This window comes from Harmonia axyridis, chromosome 1, assembly GCF_914767665.1.
Source record: "Harmonia axyridis chromosome 1, icHarAxyr1.1, whole genome shotgun sequence".
Taxonomy (NCBI): domain Eukaryota; kingdom Metazoa; phylum Arthropoda; class Insecta; order Coleoptera; family Coccinellidae; genus Harmonia; species Harmonia axyridis.
Window position 1 is genome coordinate 43,110,816 of NC_059501.1, and position 20,584 is coordinate 43,131,399.

The 20,584-nt window shown below is 32.5% G+C and overlaps 4 protein-coding genes across 8 annotated transcripts in view; 2 read left to right on the forward strand and 2 right to left on the reverse strand.

Annotated features, from left to right (window-relative positions):
* The window catches only part of LOC123683842, a 158,709-nt gene that overhangs the window by 43,636 nt on the left and 94,489 nt on the right, over positions 1-20,584 (reverse strand). The window lies entirely within an intron of this gene.
* On the reverse strand, positions 198-5,561 carry LOC123683807. Of its 2 annotated transcripts, none has more exons than XM_045622730.1 (2): positions 5,447-5,561; positions 198-5,338 (listed from the first exon to the last, which is right to left on the reverse strand). In XM_045622730.1, exon 2 carries the CDS (start codon positions 4,152-4,154, stop codon positions 1,098-1,100), a length of 3,057 nt encoding a protein of 1,018 aa, XP_045478686.1. In that variant the 5' UTR covers positions 4,155-5,338; positions 5,447-5,561; the 3' UTR covers positions 198-1,097. The 2 variants fall into 2 exon arrangements, with proteins under 2 accessions (XP_045478686.1, XP_045478676.1); XM_045622720.1 differs by having other exon boundaries at positions 198-5,388; positions 5,447-5,503.
* Positions 10,579-12,549, forward strand: LOC123683891. Its single transcript, XM_045622899.1, has 2 exons — positions 10,579-10,709; positions 10,770-12,549. The coding sequence occupies exons 1-2, from the start codon at positions 10,634-10,636 to the stop codon at positions 11,480-11,482; spliced, it is 789 nt and encodes a 262-aa protein (XP_045478855.1). The 5' UTR covers positions 10,579-10,633; the 3' UTR covers positions 11,483-12,549.
* LOC123683882 (matrix metalloproteinase-18-like) lies at positions 15,053-17,150 on the forward strand. The gene has a single exon (XM_045622862.1). The coding sequence runs from the start codon at positions 15,155-15,157 to the stop codon at positions 16,259-16,261; it is 1,107 nt and encodes a 368-aa protein (XP_045478818.1). The 5' UTR covers positions 15,053-15,154; the 3' UTR covers positions 16,262-17,150.

Consider the following 20,584-nt stretch of genomic DNA (forward strand, 5'->3'; position numbering starts at 1 on the left):
TATGTGACTTATTGGATGAACTGCAGAATCATGGAATTTCCTTCAATTTTGATCCTGAGCATAATATTACTCATAGGAAGATAATGAGTAATTTACAAAATCATGGTATTGCAGGAAAATGTTTTCATGATGAACAACTTGGATTTTCAGGATGCCATAGTAATACTGAAGTATATGAATATATAAAACAAAAATTATTGAGTTTGTAAAATATATTTATTAAATATTTTATTAACATTACAAGGTGTTTCAATTACTATTGGTACATACACATATTCTTAATCTAAATAGAAATAATAACAACATTCAAAAAGGTGTGAGAAAACTTGAACTTCATATCAATTTTTTGTATCGATATTATTATTATTCATCTGCTGGAGGCATAGATTCATAACACATTAAATCAATATCTGTAACATACGGTTTCAAATCATTACTTTTCATTTTAAAAAAATATAACAAAGGGTGCTTAAAAGTATCTTGAATGGCCAGATTTGTACAGATTTTACACATAGAAAGAAATTTCAGTGTAGGAGGATTGTACGTTATTGTATTATTTTTCAAGTGGTCTTCCTTTTGACGGTAATATTCAGATTCATAACCATAATTGATATCAATCGATAGACCTGATTCTAAATGTAACATTTTTTTACTATAATGATGCAGAAATGAAAGATCTACATAACAAAAAACATCTATCAAAAAATTGGTTGTTTTCAATGGAAAGTTATTTGCAAGACTAACCTTTAATTTTGAATTTTTGCTTTGAAATTGATTGGTGAATATTAAGATTTCATTTATTGATCTCCATTTTCTGCTTCTCTCGAAGTAGTTCAATATAACATCATTATAATCGAACACAATTAGATTTATGGAATGAAATGAATTTGCTTGACCTTTTAAGAAGGCAATAAATTTACCCATAAGTACCCACGTTTTGCAAGGGATGTCGTTAGCTTCTTCAAATTCGAGAGGGAATTCTTCTTTAAATTTTTCAACAAGTTCAGGTTGGAAGCTGAAGTAATCTCGTATGGCACCTTCTCCAATGTTGCAGATGAATGATTTCATCTTATGGAAGAAAAAAATACATAGTATTTTTATTGTTTAATGCTATAATGACCCCAAGGCAGTGTGTTGTGGGATTGTGGAATTATGTAACGTTTGTCATCTTTATAGCATAGAGCAATCTTTTTCTGTTCTACTGAGAAGACATTATGACCCTTAGAAACTATATTTCTCTGTTTGATATACATTACACTATCATTCAGTAAGCACTGTAAGAAATCATTAAATGATAAACTTTTCACAACATTCTTTTTGATTCCCTTGATTTTTTTAAGTTCTTTTGAGTCCACACAATAAGAGTACATTTTTGAACGTAATCCAACGAAATCTGTCATTATCAAACCGTTGTTTTCATCTTTCATGAGTCCAAGAACTTTTTTATTCACTCTTGGAATATTGTATACATTATCAGGAGGATAGTCTGATGTATCAAATCGAGTAGGACAATCTTGTCTGATTTGCTCGTATGGATCTTGATTACTAATTTCATATGTTAAACTATCGGTATCTACATAGTTCAATATACAATCCTTGAAGGTAGGTAAAAAATAATCGTAGTGGAATTCATATAGACATATCTTCGAAATATCTAATACTGACATTCCAACATATATTGGTTTATCAAATATAAGTAGTCGTTTTTGTATTTCGATTGCTACCAAATCATCATCTAATATTGTTCTACATTTGAAAAGGGGACTTGCAATAAGATTCTTCGCTCCATATCTTCCATTCCACTGATTAACTAATTTAACAGTTCGATGTTTCCTAATATTTTCAATAGTTTTTCCAAATACAGCATTGTTCATCAATTTGAATAAGTTTTTTTCGAAATCATTACACGCAGCTTGTCTTAGAAGTGTATTTTTATCAATATAAACTTTAAGCCAGGCAGACTGTTTGAATTTAAGGACCCTATGAATTTTTTTGAGTATCAGTCCATGACTAAGAGCTTGTTTCAGATTTCGATAGTGTAGAATGTAATTTTTCTTTGGAAATAAAGTTGTTAGTAATTTGGGTTGTTTTATTTTTGAACCTGGTGGTATCCGCGATTCTGCACAAAACGGTAGATCTTTATGAAGATCATGAATATGCTGAGGATATTCCAAATCGACCTCTAATATATAACCTTCAGGAGCATCATCAGGTATACCTAAGATATCAATATTTGTTTCAACCCACTCGAATCCCCCATAGGGTAAAAATTGACTCATAGCGAATCCGAATAAGTTGTTCACATCAAGGTAGAGCAGGTATTTTTCTTTTTCCTGTTTATTATACTTAGATCCCATATATTTGTTATTTGCATGAGATAATCTATTGGAACATTGACTAATACCACCTCTTATTCCATCTTCTATGAAGAGTAACATATCAATATCCTTGATAATTTCTAATTCAATATTCGTGATTTTTAACATACAATCCCAAGTATATCCAGGCAAAGTATAATAATGAATAGGATCTAACTCATATTCTTCAATGCAACTATCACGGAATTGTTCAAAGATATCAGCCAAAAGTAATATATCAGTTTTAAGATATAGCATTATGTAATCTTTCATTGTATGACACTTGAATGTGGACCAAACCTGTTGAGCATGAAGGTATTGTTCCTCACTTATCCCATCATAATTCAATTGATTATAAAATTTTTCTCTAGATGGCAGACAGGGTTCACATAATTTGTCTATACTATCTATGTAATCGTATGGAAAAACACCCTTCCTAGTTAACAGTTTCAAGTTGTCTACACTCAAATTAGAAAATTGATTTTTCAACTCAGTGTACTGATCTAATTTCAAATATGAAGCTAGATTTTCAAGTGAACTGTTCAAAAAACGGAAACTATCGATAAACCTAAGCTGTATTTTTGTTTCAGAATCATATTTTGTGAAACTAATATATTTCTCCATATTCAAAGGTAGAAGAGAAACAGAACCACGTTTTGCTAGTTCTTTTATTATGAAATGTGCATCATATCCTCCAAGGTTGTGAAACACTACTGGAATAACGAAACTTTTTTTGTAATTCAGGTTACATTTATTATGGGCTCGTCCTCTGTATTTTCCATTGAAATGGTCATGATCCTTAACAATAATATCGTCTGGTGTGAATTTTTTTCTACATATATGACAAATAGTTTTATCATCACAATCATCATCATCATATGAATAATTCATAGGTTCCACAAATTTAATTTTTTGATATAAAGTGTCTGTTAATTCCGCTAATTTAGAAGAAAACCACTCCATGCAATTCACACCAGTATAACTGTCGAAAAATGAGGGAATTAATTCTTCATACATACTTTTCAAATAAAATCCTGCACTTATAGCCGTATGTTTTTGATATCTAATCGAATTGAATTTCACTTCGTTCATAGGTTCTAAATAAGATTCAAAATCACAATATAAAACAAAGGGGCTTCTTTGTTTATAACAGTAGTTAGTGAAAGAAATATGACTTTTTTCTGGAAACTCTATGCGACAGGATTGATGTTTTGAACACAGTTTGATGTGGTTATTCAACTTTTCATCAGAAGAGAAATAATTCAAGCATTGATCACATATCCATAGCTTACATTTATGTTTGTTCACTTGACCTGCTATTAGTCTGGATAAATTTTTTATATATACAAAATGGTATTTTATCTCCCTATCGATTGAATTGTCTTCTCGAACATTTTCAGGTTGATAGTAATTCTGTATGAGTAGCAAATTCACATGTTTATTTGGAATTTTCGAAGTACAAATGCGTGTGGGAATTACTGTGAATTTTTTATGCTTATCCATTTGCAGAGAAAACACGTTTACTGATAATTCATTCAGTTTTTCAAACTTAGATATATCTTTAAATGCTATTGGAAATTCAATATCATTAATTTTGAAGATAGTTCTCGGATGAGGATAGGACGATGTTCTATAATTGTGTGAGTCAGATGTTGGATATAAACCTGCGATGATGCTCCACATGAAACAAAACTCATCATCATAGTTTTGAATATTTATACAAGCGCGTTTGCATGCTATTTCTTCAGGTAAACGTATAAATGAACTTCCACCATTTCCTATTTCAACTTTATTCATATTGACTTCTAATGCAACTATTGAATGAAGTGCAAATCCACTTTCTTTCTCTTGAAACGATTGGAGTTTGATGTTTATTGGATCTACTACATTTTTTTCATACCACTCCTTCAAGTTTGTACTTTTATCGATAATTTCATTTTTAGTTGGAAAATATTTGAAATCTATCAGTTCTTCATCACCTCTTTTTTTAATAAATTGTCCACAAAAAACAGTATTAATTTTAACAATATCATTTTTTTTAAAGCAATTTGTACTCTTCGTTTTAAGAGGTGAAATGCATCTTGTAGAAATTCAGTGAAAAGTATATGTTTTAAATTAATTACTACGCCTGTTCTTATCCGACACTTGAAAGATGAACAAACATCTTGCCATTTCACTCGATCGCTCCGTTTTCTACTGATTCCGGCTCCTTTATAATTAATAGAAGATTTCAGTTGGATTTTATATCGTTTCAAATGACATAAAGCTGTTTGAATTTTGATTTTGTGCCCATGATCCACATTATTGACAATATTTTTATTGAATAAACAAATATGCTTATTTATCAAACGTATCCAAGTTCTTATTATATTTATGTCTTTCTCACGAACAAGAAGTTGCATAGCTCTATGGAATAAAGAAATGTCACATACGTCCATTATTCCATCAACTCAATCTGGAACAGCGGTGTTGATGGTCCTTTATAATTAATAGAAGATTTCAGTTGTATTTTATATCGTTTCAAATCACATAAAGCTGATTGAATTTTGATTATCTGCCCATGATCCACATTATTGACAATACTTTTATTGAATAAACAAATATGCTTATTTATCAAACGTATCCAAGCTCTTATTATATTTATGTCTTTCTCACGAACAAGAAGTTGCATAGCTCTATGGAATAGAGAAATGTCACATACCTCCATTATTCCATCAACTCAATCTGGAACAGCGGTGTTGATGTTGTGAGTCCTATGATCTCCTTCATTCCAATAAATTTGATACCATATTTCTGACTGTTCAGCTCATCCAAATGTTCTTTCAAAACCAACGTTGCTCTTTTTGGTAAAAAAATCTTATTATCTTCAAGTTCTAGAAGAATACAATCTCCATACACGGTCGTTACCAGTTTTGCATCCAATATTGCATGAATGCAGTTGAGTTCCAATGTGTTCAAAGGCACAACTTCCTTATTCTTAACTGAAAGAGCACCCATCTCATTAATTTTATTAAGATCCATTTTTTTTTTTCTGAAAGGTAGAAAAAAATAGATTTCCTTATTTTTCAATAAAAGCAGATAATACTCACATTTGATTTGGTAGAGATCAACAGAACACTTTGTTATTGATTCATCAACATCAACTGATGAATTTACTCAGTTTATTCAGCTTTTATATCAGTGAAATGGGTGGGTAGTTTTTTTCCACCGAAACCACAGACACAGGATGCTTAAAATAAGTACTATTTCCTAATTTCAGACCTATTTCACAAACCAGGAATTGAAATTCTTCACTATGACTACATGAGGATGCTGTGGTTAGTCTTGGAACATAATTTTCAAACAAAGAGATATCAAGGAAAAATTTTATTTATTATAACGTATTCAGTTCACATATTCAATTTCATTGAGTATTTTGTCTTTGATGAAAATCATGCATTCACATAAAATCAAATTTTCAATCGATGAATTGAGATTACAAAAGATTGTTATTAATTCCTCAATAGACTGTACACTATGTTTTTTCATAGTAACTATAGCATTCAAAAATTTTTTATAGTAAGCTTGAAAATTGAGATTCAATAACATTTCTAATCTAGATTTTATAAATTGATCATGAAGTTCTACAATATTCGATACATCTTGTGAAATAAAATATAAATTATTATCATTCCTCGAAACATGTAATATCTTGAACCCATTTACTGTTGTAGTTACAATAGAAATGTCTTCAATAAATCTGATGTCGTTGGCTTCATTCAGTTTGAGGATCTCAATAAACAGCAGCCATTGCTTAGAATCGAATGATATAGACACTTTTCGTCCTAAGTTCTGTGAGTCTTCATTATTGGATATCCTTACAGATGGTTCAAAATTTCTTACACCACTTAATCCACAATCAATGACGTGTTCAGTCGTTGTAAGATTTGTGTTCAAAACAAAATTTTTTTCCATATCCATTATTATGGAATCATACACTGTATCAAATGATGCTGTGTCCTGATAACCGAACATGATGTTCAATCGAAGTCTAAACTTGGAATGATAGCTTCATTCACAATTTGTTTGATTTATTAATCCAGGAGTCATGTGATTTATCGAATCCTAACCACCTGACCAGAACTTTATTTCCTTTTTTACGTAAAATTTTTTCAACTAAATATACATCAGAATATTTAGCTTTTTGGAGTTCTGGTTCATAAAAAGCTCCTCTAATAGGTTGTCCTTGTAAATCATCAAGGAGATAGGTAACAGGATTGGTAATTTGAATCTTGCTGATTTTGAATATTTCAGTTGTCCAATTCGGTAAATAACCCTTACTGAAAACATGTTTGAACTTGCTTATTCTCACCATATCTCCAACTTTAAATTTACCATGAGCGGCAATTTTAATATGATTGTATCGATTCTTGAGGAGAAATTGTTCATTTGTCTCATTTACTTCACTAGGTTTCATACCAATTGTTCTATGTTTCACATTATTGTATTCATGAATGATAGTAGGTAAAATATCTAACCATCTGTATGTGCCATTCAAACTAAACGTTTTGAATATTTTTTCTTTGATTGTTCGTATAACTCGTTCAACAATTGCAGCTTTTTTCACATTATATGTGTTATAATGATTAATATTATATTTCTTCATCAGGTTTTTGAACTTGCTATTGAAAAATTCCTTTCCTTGATCTGTTTGTAAGTTTTTAGGACTTCGTGCACTCTCCTTCAATATTTTTGCAAATGCCCGAGATACTTCTTCGGCACCTTTCGTTTTCAATGCTCTAACCCATATGAATTTGGAGAAGCAATCAATTATAACAAGGATAAATTTATGATTGCCATTTTCACTAGCATAAATACTCAGTTCTATTAAATCACCCTGCCATAAATCATCTATACCTTTAATGATTGTACGTCTACGTAAAAAATTTTTTCGAGCAGGTCTATGCAGTTCACTAACCACTTGAATTTTTTCTTTAGAGTGATGATGCTTCATTGTCGGTGATTGAATAAGGAGTGGAAATCCTGTTTTTTAGAGTCCTCAATTCATTTCTTATCAGATTCAATTTCATATCCATACTTACTGTCATTGTTTTTCTGTATGTTTCAACAAATTTTTCGAAGTCTTTCTCTAAATTGTATTTCAAGCACACGAATTTGTTTTTCAGTTCAGAATTCAGACTGTCACTTTCAAAATGGTTTTGCATAATTTTCTCTTCAATGGCTTTCAAAGAGCTGGTAACTTTGGCCAACTCAAGATCAAGGAAATCTTTGATTACCACATCTTTTTTTTCTGTGGGTATTTCAACATTACATAGTTTACGATTACCGAAATCATAATTTCCTTCAGCTGTTAAGGGAAAACTGTGATGTTCAAAACGTTTACGTTTAAATTTATTTTCTCCTGCATGAGAGGTACTTCCAAACTTATTAAGAGGCATTTTGAAACTGAGATTACTTTTTTATTTCCATTATTAATATATAATATTGGATTCATGTAGTTCTTCGATTATAGATTGTATTTCATTATCAACAGATGTATTACCTGCTTCTTTCGATGCATAAAGTAATCGCAAACGATCAATTATCTCGTTTAATCATCATAATAAATATATTCGATTGGTTTTTCGTTATATGTCATCAAACTTCCTCCTTGATTGGAAGTAAGAGGTTTTATAATTTCAAGCCATTTATATCCAACCGTTCCACGTCGTTGCTTTGTAGCATCGAAATTTCTTCTATGAACGTTCGTTAAATTCAAAATTGTTTTATAATATTGTAAATCATCTTTAGTAAAATCGGATGGTTGTTTATCGAATACTAAACTGTAGAGCCCTGCTGTGCCTGGAAGTCGTTCATTATTGTCTATGATTATTTCACTAGTTTTTTTATCGAAATTGATAACCTTGCTACCTAGAAACCATTTCGAAATTTTGGCATCGTATTTAGGTCCATATGTTGGATCATTTGAATTACTCTGATCTTTTAATAACCATATTGATGAAACGTATTTTCTTGCTTCAGCTGGATACTGCTCTAAGTATTCATCGACAATCGAATGATCCCCTACATCATCTTGGATTTGTTGAATTTCTTCTTTGGTGTTATCAGGGAACACATCCTCTTCTTCATCAGTTTCAGCTTCAATATTTGTGGGAAGAAATCTAGGAGATTTGTTATACGAGGGTTTTTGGAATAATGATTCAGGTTTGAAAGCTGAAGTTGGATATGATGTTTTTGTTGTAGGTGTAGATGAACTGAATGCGTGAAATGTATGCTGAAGGGGTGGAATTGGTGACACAACTTTGGGGCTCAGAAAGCTAGATGAAAAATGAGGTGGAACTGTCAGAGGGCCTTTCTGAAGCAGATTTGAACCTGTCAGCTTAGCTGTTCGAAGCTGTGCCGGACTGGCATGAAGCTGTGTTGGATACGCTAGGTGTGCTGTATGAAGCTGTGTTGGACCTGTATAGAGCTGTGTTGTTTTCAATAAACCGGCTCTTTGTTTATCTTATATACTATGTAGTTGTTTGGTAATTGGTTGAAATAATTGGGAGATTGCTTTATCATCTTCATGTTTTCCTAGTTTGAATGTAAGAAACTTCTTCCTCACATCCTTCACAAGTTGTTGTATTTTACGTTTTCTTTGATTCTCAAGATCACTCTTCATTTTGACTAGGGTTCACTTATACTGAATGTGATTCATAGAAGTCAATATATTTATGTACTTTCATTATCGTTGTCATCCACTATAGTAAATAATGGGTTATTATTTTAAATATCAAACGATTTTTTCGGTATAAGTCATTTTTATTGTTTTGAGGAAATTTTTATATATCGATCAAACCCTTGACGATAGCGTCCTCCGTTAATATCAAAGTTTTTAACAACAACAATAAATCCATACTTGTTTGCATTCCAACAAAACGCACACAGATGTTTGAATTCTTCAAAGGTCATATCTGGAGAGACATGTTCATCGAATGCATGTTTCAAATTAGTTTCATCTTGTTTAAATAAGACAATAATATTCATATTATCACGACATAAATGTTTGCTAGCCATCACGTATGTCTGGCATAATAACGCAACATCGATTGCTTTATGTCGACCCATAGAGTAATATGCTTTAATCTTATCTTGTTTGTCTCCTACAACATCATCGAAAATAATGATTGAATTTTTTTCGGCGTCATTGGGATCAATTATATCATCATTCTCCTTGAAAGGATGATAACCTATTTCTGGCACACCTTTCAGCACCTTCTCCAGTAATTGATATTTGGGTTGATATAGGCTTTTAGAATAAACACTTGAAGTGGGGACCTCACATTGAACAACTTAGAGGAAGACTAAATTCTGTATGTTACATGCTTTTTATGTTGAGAAATCAGGTTGATTTTGATTTGTTGAAACTTGTATACTTTTCTAATTTCCAGTCAATTCTATCATATGGGATAATCTTTTGGGGTAATGCTTCTCATGTTTGTGATTTGTTTGTGATTCAAAAACGGGCATTGAGAACTATATTAAATTTAGGCTATAGACAGTCTTGTAGGGGTTTTTTCAGAAGCAATAATATACTTACCATCTCTGGTTTGTACATTTATAGATTGTTGATTTTTTTCAGTAAACAAAATCATTATTTTGAATCGTTTAAGAATTTAAATAATACAAGAAGAATGTTCCCTTTCTATGTACCAGTTCATAAGACCACGCTAAGGGAAAAAAGTGTTGAATGTATGGCAGTAAACTTATTCAACTTATTGCCCTCACAAATAAGAAATCTCTCTTGTCACATAAAATTCAGGAAAGCTTTATATGTCTTAATTTTAAGTTGTGAGCCTTACAATATTGATGAATTCAAACAGTTTTGTAAAATTTAGTTGATTAGATAGTTACGTTTTTTGTATTTTGACTTGTTCCATCTTTACTTCTTTATGTGTAATTTTATGGAATAAATAAACATTATTATTATTATTATTATTATTATTATTATAAATATAGATATTCTTGAAACGTAATCCGTTTGGTGATAACAATAAACTCAAAAGAGCATTTGATTTACCTGATCCACTTGGACCTGTCATTAAAATTCTGCAACTATCAGGAAACAAATCACCATGTTTCGAGGGTCTTTCTTTTTCCAGTATATCTAAATTATCCACTGATAAAACGGTTTGTTGTTGTTCAATTTCCATCTTACAATCAACTGGGTCAATACTCACTTTATACAATTTTATATTTATATATACAAATATTTCGTATGATTTCTCAGTATCATGCTGACTTTTGTGAATGGTGGGGGCCTCATTAATTCCATCATAAATAAGCTTCCTATTGAGCTTCATTTACCAGGTATGTAGATTTATTCATGATGCTGTAAATATTATTCTCATATTCATGTTTTTTTTTCAGGATATTCATATTGTGGTCCAGGTACTAAGCTACAGAAACGATTAGATAGAGGTGATTTGGGGGTCAACCCTTTAGATCAAGCGTGTAAGGTTCATGATATTGCCTATAGCAAAACTAACGATTTGAGAGAAAGACATAAAGCAGATAAACAATTGGAAGATAGTGCTTGGAATCGTTTTCGTTCAAAAGAAGCTTCTTTAGGAGAGAAAACTGCGTCACTTTTAGTGACCGGTGCCATGAAAGCTAAACGAAAATTAGGAATGGGGCATCGAAAATCTTTTCGAACTGCTGTACTCAATCCAATCAATAAAATACTCAGAAAATCGAAACCTGGGGATTTGAAGAAATCTGCTTCCATAGCTCTGAGAGCAGCAAGAGCGGCAGTGAAAAAAGCCGGTGGAAAAAGTAAAATAAGAATTCCACGAATTATACCATTTGAAAGTAAATCTGGAGGAGTATTACCAATATTGGGTATTTTAGCTGGCTTAGGAGCATTAGGGTCAGTTTTAGGAGGAAGTGGTACAGTCGCAAATGCTGTTATAAATGCCCGAAGTGCGAGAAAAAAGTTGGAAGAAGAAAAAAGACATAATAAAGCGATGGAATCTATTGGACACGGATTATTTTTGAGAAAGATGCATAAAGGTTATGGTTTATATTTGAAGAAGCAAAAAAAAAAAACCTCTGAAAAGTTTGCCTCCAAGAGCATTATATGATTATGAGATATTACAATATTGTAAGAGTATTCCATATTTTCGAGGAGTGTTCATGCGAAATACTTTACCAACCGCTATAAAAGGCAGAGAGTGTGGTGTTGTGAATTTAGACAGTTCAAATGGTCCAGGAACTCACTGGGTTGCATATGTCAAAAACGGAAATTACGTGGAATATTTTGATAGTTATGGAAATTTGAAACCACCCCGAGAATTGGTTCATTATTTCAAAAACTCTATTATTAAGTATAACAGAACCGATTATCAGAAATCTAATTCATTCAATTGTGGTCACTTGTGTTTGAAGTTTTTAACGTCGAAAATGTTATAAATAAAAGGATACTTTGTTTCATTTCATCAGTCATGTCAATGCTCTTCACATTGAAAGATCGATCTCCGATACTTTCAATCGACTTACCTACTCCAATAGAATTAGATCCAAATTATCATTATGGTCTAGCGTTGATTGGCTTCCATACTTTCAATTCAATTCCAAATATTGATGAAACTAATAATAAATTCTACTTTTATGAGAGAAGCATTAAAGAACAACTCCATTCAGAAAATTTCATACCAAAACTGTCGTCTAACCCACAAGTGAAACCGAAAAGTGATATTGGAGAAACTTTGAAAGAGAAGAGGAAAGTAATTGTTATTCCCACAGGAGCCTATGAAATAGGTGATATTGAAGAATTCTTGAAGAAGAAACTACTCTCAGAAGAACAGTATAAAAGTGGAGGTGAAGACATATTTTTTTTACGTCCTAATCTGAATACACTAAAGAGCGAAATATATCATAAACATTTTTCAATTGATTTTTCAGAGGACGATACTTTGGGTAAAGTTTTAGGATATTCCAAGAGAATTCTTAATCCAAATCAGATACATGAATCTGATGTAACTGTAGATATCGTGAAGGTTCAAACTATCCACATAGATAGTAATATTACAGAAGGAGCTTTCTATAACAATAGGCCCACACATACAATTTATGAATTTTCTCTAGATTCTGATCCAGGCTATAGCATTGACGAAGTGCCTAGAAATTTAATTTATTTACCATTGACTACATCAAGAATCTACAATATCACATTGAAGGTGCTCGATCAAGATTCTGAACTTGTTAATTTCAGAGGTGAAGAGATAATTATACGATTAGAATTGAAAAGATGGTCTTAATATTCAATTCTTCATCATCATCATATAAGTATATGTACCCCACTCCTGTGAAATCAGTAGTCAATAAGTCGTGCAAGAAGTTGGGTGGAAAAGTCACCTTAAGAAATAAAATATTCTTAAAATCTATCGGATATGCTATCCAACCAGACATTCAATCTTTATTCACCAATCAACAACGATGAATCCATCAGCAAAGTGGAAACAAGAACATATTTACCATTCATTAAATCTTTCAATAATAACGATTCGATCGAAGTTTCAATAAATCGATCAGATACATGGCTCTTCATGCATGATGCAGTACTTATCATTAAAGGTCAACTTGAAAAAACTGCAGGAAATGGAACAATTAAGTTGGTTCCGAATTGTGGAGCATTCCTTTTCGATTCGATCTCCTATGAATTACATGGAACTGAGATCGATTCGGTTAGAGAACCAGGATTGATAAGTACAATAAAAGGATATCTGTGCTACGACAAAGATTCCGTCAGAGAACTAGAAACAGCTGGATGGACATATCCTAATGATCCAGAAATAAATGCCGATGGAAGTTTTATATTCAGAATACCTCTCAAACATCTTTTGAATTTCTTCAACGACTATAATTTAGCTATTTGTGGAAAACAAACCATTCGACTCATCAGATCACAAAATGATAATAATGCTATGAAAATTACTGCTGGAACTGGAGAAGCTGTTGGGGTTACAAAAGGGCAAGTCAAAATCCATAGTATTGAATTGAAAGTCAAACATATTCATCCCAATGATGTTTTGAAGATTGAATTACTTGAATCTATGAAATCAAATCGACCAATATTATTTCCATTCAGAAAATGGGAAATTCATGAATTGCCCAATTTAACAACTAACTCTCTAACAGAAATATGGACTGTTAAGACTACTTCTATTATTGATTATCCTAGATTTATTATATGCTGTTTTCAAACCAAAAAGAAAAACATAAGTACAGAAGATCCTACATTATTTGATAATATTGATGTTTCTGATGTTCGACTGTTACTGAACGGTGAATTTATTCCTCAAGAAAATTCAAGATTGAACTTCAAGAAAAATGATTATGGTGAAGCCTATTATAATTACACCGAATTTTCGACTAGTTATAATAACTTAAAAATCAATCCTTTAATTCAATATTCAGACTTCAAAAACAGATGCTTATTTGTTATTGACTGTTCAAGACGTAGTGAATCTTTCAAATCATCAACGGTTGATATAAAACTTGAGATAGAGTCTAGATCAGGTTTCCCCTCCTCAACCAGAGCCTATTGCATTATTGTATACGACTGTATAATGGAGAATTTACCTTTAACTGAAACAGTTCGAAAGTTGACATCAATATGAGCACAATGATTGTTCTTGATATGCAAGGGTTTGTGATTAACAAAGAATTCATAGTGAAGGAATTGGCCGCATCAAATGGATATCAAATATATCATTTCATTTTTAAACCACCGATAGACTTCGAAATGTTATCAAATAAAGATCAAACCAGTGTTAGATACTTGGAACGTTTTCATCACGGAATACAATATAGTGAAGGTTTTGTGAACTATGAGGATCTGGATAACATTATTTGTGAAATTTTGTCTGGAGTTGATACTGTTTATGTAAAAGGCCACCAAAAATATGATTTGTTGAAAAAAATATCTAGATCTAGGACAATAATAATTAATTTGGAGGATCAAAACCTAGAAAAATTTGAGAAGCAAACACCTAAATGTATGGCTCATCGAAGTGATTCGAAAAGTTGTAGCATAAATAATTGCAGAAAATTGTTCCAATGGTTAATTGATAATAAAATTATTGCAAGAAACTTTACTGATAAATGGAATGGAGTTTTTAATGATAGAAATAGATTTTCCTCATTAAGATGTAGTACCTCTAAACGTGTTCCATTAAATAAAATATCATAGTTGATTTTACGTTATTTCTCAAAAAATTTATAACGAAAGATTCAAAGACTAATGTTCAAATACCTCGAGTTTTGAATATACTCATCAGTATACAGTTTGATTTCATTGGGTCACAATGTTCCTCACAGCTTTTTTGTTTTCACTAGTTTCATTTCATTTTACATCATCTAATGATGAAATGGAAATTGCTAAAACATATTTGACAAAGTATGGATATCTAATAAAGAATAATAATTCAGAAACAGAATCTGTCAGATTGACTGAATCGATATTGAAATTTCAAGAGTATTTCAAACTTTCTGAGACTGGTACCTTGACTGGTGAAACGATCAAACTAATGAAAAAGCCAAGATGCGGCGTTTCCGATTTCTTCCAATCTTACGTGACTAGGAATAAATGGATGAAAAAACAAATTAAATGGAAATTCCTTAGAGGTAATCAGGATGATGAGTATATAGCATCTAGAGCATTTGAAATTTGGGATGTGAATTCCGGATTGTCATTTTTCAAAAATGATAAGAACCCTGATATTCTCATCAAATACAGTTCGAGTAAACATAACATGACTAAAAATTGTGATGGTAATCGTGAATGTCCATTTTCATTTGATGGCCCTGGAACAGTATTGGCACATGCATATTTTCCTGATAATGATCGATGTGTTGAAATTCATATTGATAATGATGAAAAATGGTTCAAGAAACTTGGGTCTCCAACTTCAGGATTTACCTCTCTATATTTAGTTTTAATTCATGAAATAGGTCATGCACTAGGATTAGCTCATTCTACAGATAATACAGCTATTATGAGCCCTTATTATTCAGAAGATGAAATAAAAAATAATATATTACCTCGAGACAATTTGAATGCAATACAATCCTTATATGGATTTGAAAATAATAATCCAACAACCGAATCTACAACAATCATAACAACACAAACCACAATGAAAACAACTAGAAATACACAGGAACCTGTCGGAAGTTATATAAAACCTAATTTATGTGAAGTAAAGAATAAAATAGAAAGGATTGTCATTATCAATAATCACATTTATCTCCTATATCAAGGCTGGGTGTGGGTGATTTCACTCGAAAATAAGATCATACATCCACCATTGAGAGCTCTAGAGTATATACCCATAGGTAATATAGATTTCAAAAAAGATTCTATCCACATATATCAGAGACCGAATGATGAAATCGGGCTATTGCATCATAATAAGTTTTATAGAATTGATTCAAGTAATTTTGGTGTGCTAACAAGTTATGAGTATAATCGGATGGGTCTCCCCCGTAATATGATAGTTCATGGGGTTTTGAATACCTATAAAGGTAAAACATATATCTTTTATAATAATGTATATTGTGTTGAAATTGACGAATGCAATTTATCAAGGAAATCTGTGAGATATATTAGTGAAATATTCCCTGGAATACCGTCAAATTTTTCATCAGTATTCAGATATATCGATGGAAAAATCTATTTTATTAAAGATAATATGATATATGAATTCAATGAATTTTTCAACAAGGCTACAGGATCATATAAATTTGAAATAGAAACACTACTGAAATTACCTTGTCATTCAGAGGGATTACTGCAGCAATTGAAAAATCTTCTGAACAGGATCATATCGAATCAAATAATTATCAGTGACACCAAGTAGGAATTAATCAAACAAAAATTACTTGAATATGATAAATAATCCATTCTAGTACTATTTTATACTTAAATGTATATATTAAGATTGTAATAAGATCGATCAGTTTTTTTTTTTATGATTATCATATGAACGTGATATGTAATATATTGAAATCAATAGAGATTATTGTAAGGCTATTGTGTTTATATTTACAACTGAACTCCCGAAATACCGGACACCGGGTCGCCCGGTGGTCAGCTTTCCGGGTGACCCGGAAACCAGACCACCAGGGGGGCAGATCACCCCATTACCGGGTCACCGGGGGTCCGCCGGGTCCCCCGGGGGGTGGGGTTGGCTCATTGGGGTTCTTGTCTGTCTGTCTGTGCCCGAGCGCGCGATCCCAAGCCTCTCTCTCTCTCTCCCCCACCCCCGCCTTCTCCATTCTTCTACATACACATTTCGTACAGATATTACCGTCGTCGAGGTGGCCGAGAGATCCTACAGGCTGACGTCAGATTACAGACACAGGAAGTCCAAGTTCGAATCCGAACGGGGGAATCTCGAGTTTTTTTAAAAATTACATATCATCACGAAAACAAGGTCGTCAGTGAGTGTGCGGTCAGGTGTGGTCATCCTTATCAGCGATTGCGCCAAATCGCACTTTTGAAATATTCACCTAGCACGTATAGGAGACCTATTGCGTCACTTCCGGCGGAGAACCCGCTTTGTTTCTCTACTCTCATTGTATTATTGCTCTTCGGTAACATTTGCGTATTTGCGTAAAATAAGGAACACCGTATGGCAAACAAGAATATAATGTATTTAGGGCGCGTTCGGTTATTACCTCGGACCGCTCGGACGTCTCTAAACTAGGGCTGGGAATCATGAATGAATGATTTGAATATTCGAATAATCATTGAATAATCACTGAATAATCATTGAATAATCACTGAATAATCATTGAATAATCACTGAATAATCATTGAATAATCACTGAATAATCATTGAATAATCATTGAATAATCACTGAATAATCATTGAATAATCACTGAATAATCATTGAATAATCAACGAATATGAATATTCATGACTACTCATGAATAATCAAGCATGAATATTTGTTTGAATGATTTATTCGAATAATCGAATAAATTTATGGATGAATATTCGAATACAAAAAGGCGAAAAAGTCCCAGCCCTAGTCACAACCGTCGCCTCTCATGAGGAGGACAGGAGCTCGGAAGTAGGAAGCGTGTCCGCTTATAGAAGTGGCCCACCCCGAGGCCCACCCTTGCGTCTGGGAGTGAGACGAGTAGAGAGGTCAGGAAAGACTTGATTTCCAATAAAGAAAGTTCTTCCGGAAGTGTGGATGATGATGCTAGATTAACATTCATTTCCGGAGACCTTTTCTTGACGAGAAGAATATGCCTCGTTCATTATATCAGCGCAGATGCGCAAATATCGAAAGGAATTGCTGTGGAATTCGCGTCACGCTTCGGGGATCGCAAGAAAATGCGAGATCTGGGGACACTCACATGTCCAGGAGCATACTTTCTGAATCCGGACGAGGATACCGATAAGTTTAGAGTAGGGCTGGGACTTTTTCGTCTTTTTGTATTCGAATATTCATCCATAAATTTATTCGATTATTCGAATAATTCATTCAAACAAATATTCATGCTTGATTATTCATGAGTAGTCATGAATATTCAACTATTCGTTGATTATTCAATGATTATTCAGTGATTATTCAATGATTATTCAGTGATTATTCAATGATTATTCAGTGATTATTCAATAATTATTCAGTGATTATTCAATGATTATTCAGTGATTATTCAATGAATATTTAGTCAATATTCAGTGATTAAACTCATGTTTTAATGAACCAATAAACCGAGCGTTTTGATGAGTGAATATACCCTTTGCGACGTGGTATAATCGTTTTGGTGTTTTGCCTCTCGCCATATACGCTCTATTAGTGTGACGTCACACACCGCCATTTTTGGTTCTCCTGTCAGTGTTCGGAATCCAAACAAATAAATTGTCATTCAAATTAGTACGGTCTCGTTTTTATAATCAAATTGTCGTTTGGTAAATACAGAGATTTTTTTATCACATGAAAACGTACAAAATACAATAGATCCTTAAATAGACGCAGTAAAACCTTCGCTGGGACAATGCAATCTACATTCTACATAGACCCTTTACAGGTCTAAAGGTACAAAAAGAATGATCGAGCGGATTCTGAGAACATTGAATTTTTCAAGAATACACATACTGATCAATTATACGGAATTTTCAAAAAACTTTGTTTTCTGATTCAGTTTGTTAGGGAAGGATGTTACTTCAGTCTCAGTCGATGTGTGTACATTTTAAGACCATAGATTTAAAAGAATATAAAGATTCGTCGGTTCGCAATTCAGAATACATAAAACAATATTTGACCACTGAAATAGAGCAATGTCTAGAAATGTCAATGCATACGGAATAGGAAGGCAAGGTTACATTTACGAATGTAGAATCTTATACTATTATTATTAGAACTCTTTATTGGTAAATTCATATGTTAGAATCTTATATTCCATTTTTATATTTTTTTATTGATGAAATCCAAATTTTATTAATTTTTCTTTGGCTGAATATCTTTTTCTACTACTATTAAATGAATAATAATTTTAATTCAATTGTATCTATCTATTTCAATATTAAGTAATTTCCAGTAATTTTAATATTAATAAAACGATTTGTCCGTAGTGAATCACAAAACCTTGTTTTAATCATTCCTGAATAGTGAGTCAAGTGATCATTCAAACTTTCATTCGTAACTTCATAAATATCTAACTACTCACTGAATAGAAAACTATTCACTGAATAATCAGTGAATACTCAACTATTCACTGATTATTCATGAATAGAAAAGTAGTCATTGATTATTCAACTATTCAGTGAATACTCGACTATTCACTGATTATTCATGAATAGAAAAGTACTCATTGATTATTCAACTATTCAGTGAATACTCGACTATTCACTGATTATTCATGAATAGAAAAGTAGTCATTGATTATTCAGTGAATATTCATGATTATTCGAATAATGCAAAATGCAATTATTCGAATAATTATTCAATGATTATTCGAATATTCAAATCATTCATTCATGATTCCCAGCCCTAGTTTAGAGTGGCGTTAGTCACTAAGCAGAGATATCATGGAAAGCCCTCTCTTGCTAGGATCAAGGAGGCGCTACGGATTATGAGATCGATGTTGATGGCTAGAAATATTAGCCATATAGCGATGTCGAAAATTGGGTCAGTGTCATGATATAGATTCAAATTATAATGTTATATTTATAATGTGTGTACGCATGTGTTAACCCCTACTCATTTTCCATGTAGTCCTCGTACTTGAATAAACAGAGAAGTTTCCGACTAGATTTCTTTTGAAAAAGAAAAACACAGTCGGGATTAGACAAATTAGACTGGGCTTAGGTTCAATATGTTATCGAACGAATACTTATAGCGTATGGTATAAACGTCGATGTACATTATATCGATAGTTTAGAATCAGCTTAGATCGTAAGTGAGGTAGAAGAAGAGGACTCTGACCGCTTAGAATTGGAGCTTCTAGCGTTGGGGTTGGCTGATTCCAGTCCAGCGTCAAAAGAGGCGCAGTTTGTCAAGTTCCTGGCTGCTGAGCGATTATCTATTCCGTCGAAGGACTTGAAGAAATGGTTGTTATCCGATCCTTACATGTTGGACGGGGTCTGTTATTGTAATAAGGATTTCAGGCGATCGAAATCATTCGTAACGCCTGAGGCTAATGACTCAGGCACTATACGTCAGCTTGAGCCTGATGAAGGTACGATAGTAGCATAGTATAAGGAAAGGATAGTAAGCCAGTGTAGTGCTTTTTTCGATTTTGTTGATGTTGAGCGCATTTAGTTGCACTCACGTTAAGCCTCGAATTTTACTGTCAAAAAATTGGTCCGTAAAGTGGAGCCCTCTGAAAGAATTGGTGTTATTTTGAAGAACTAAAACATTTGAAATAGAGTGGTCAGAAGATTTCTATATTTTGATATTTTTTCTGCTCTACAATAAGAATTTACGCCAGTGGCGTGTATTTGTGATGAACGAGTACAATGCTACAAGTTATCATGAAATCACTAATCAGTTCCAGTCGTCATGAAATGATATCTCTAGGTTTTTTCAGGATTGATGAATGGAATAAACTCCATTTTCCGGGATATCGATATTGCAATTGAATATATTTGAAGAATATTCGATTGATATTGTTTTATTATAGATTGAGTGAGAATAGGTAAAGTTTCTATCAACATTGATTT

Coding starts and splice junctions, on each gene's coding strand:
- LOC123683882 (XM_045622862.1), top strand. CDS start 15,155: ATGACTAAAAATTGTGATGGTAATCGTGAATGTCCATTTTCATTTGAT.
- LOC123683891 (XM_045622899.1), top strand. CDS start 10,634: ATGCTGACTTTTGTGAATGGTGGGGGCCTCATTAATTCCATCATAAAT. Junction 10,710..10,769: donor TATTGAGCTTCATTTACCAG/GTATGTAGATTT, acceptor TTTTTTTTTCAG/GATATTCATATTGTGGTCCA.
- LOC123683807 (XM_045622730.1), bottom strand. CDS start 4,154: ATGAATAAAGTTGAAATAGGAAATGGTGGAAGTTCATTTATACGTTTA.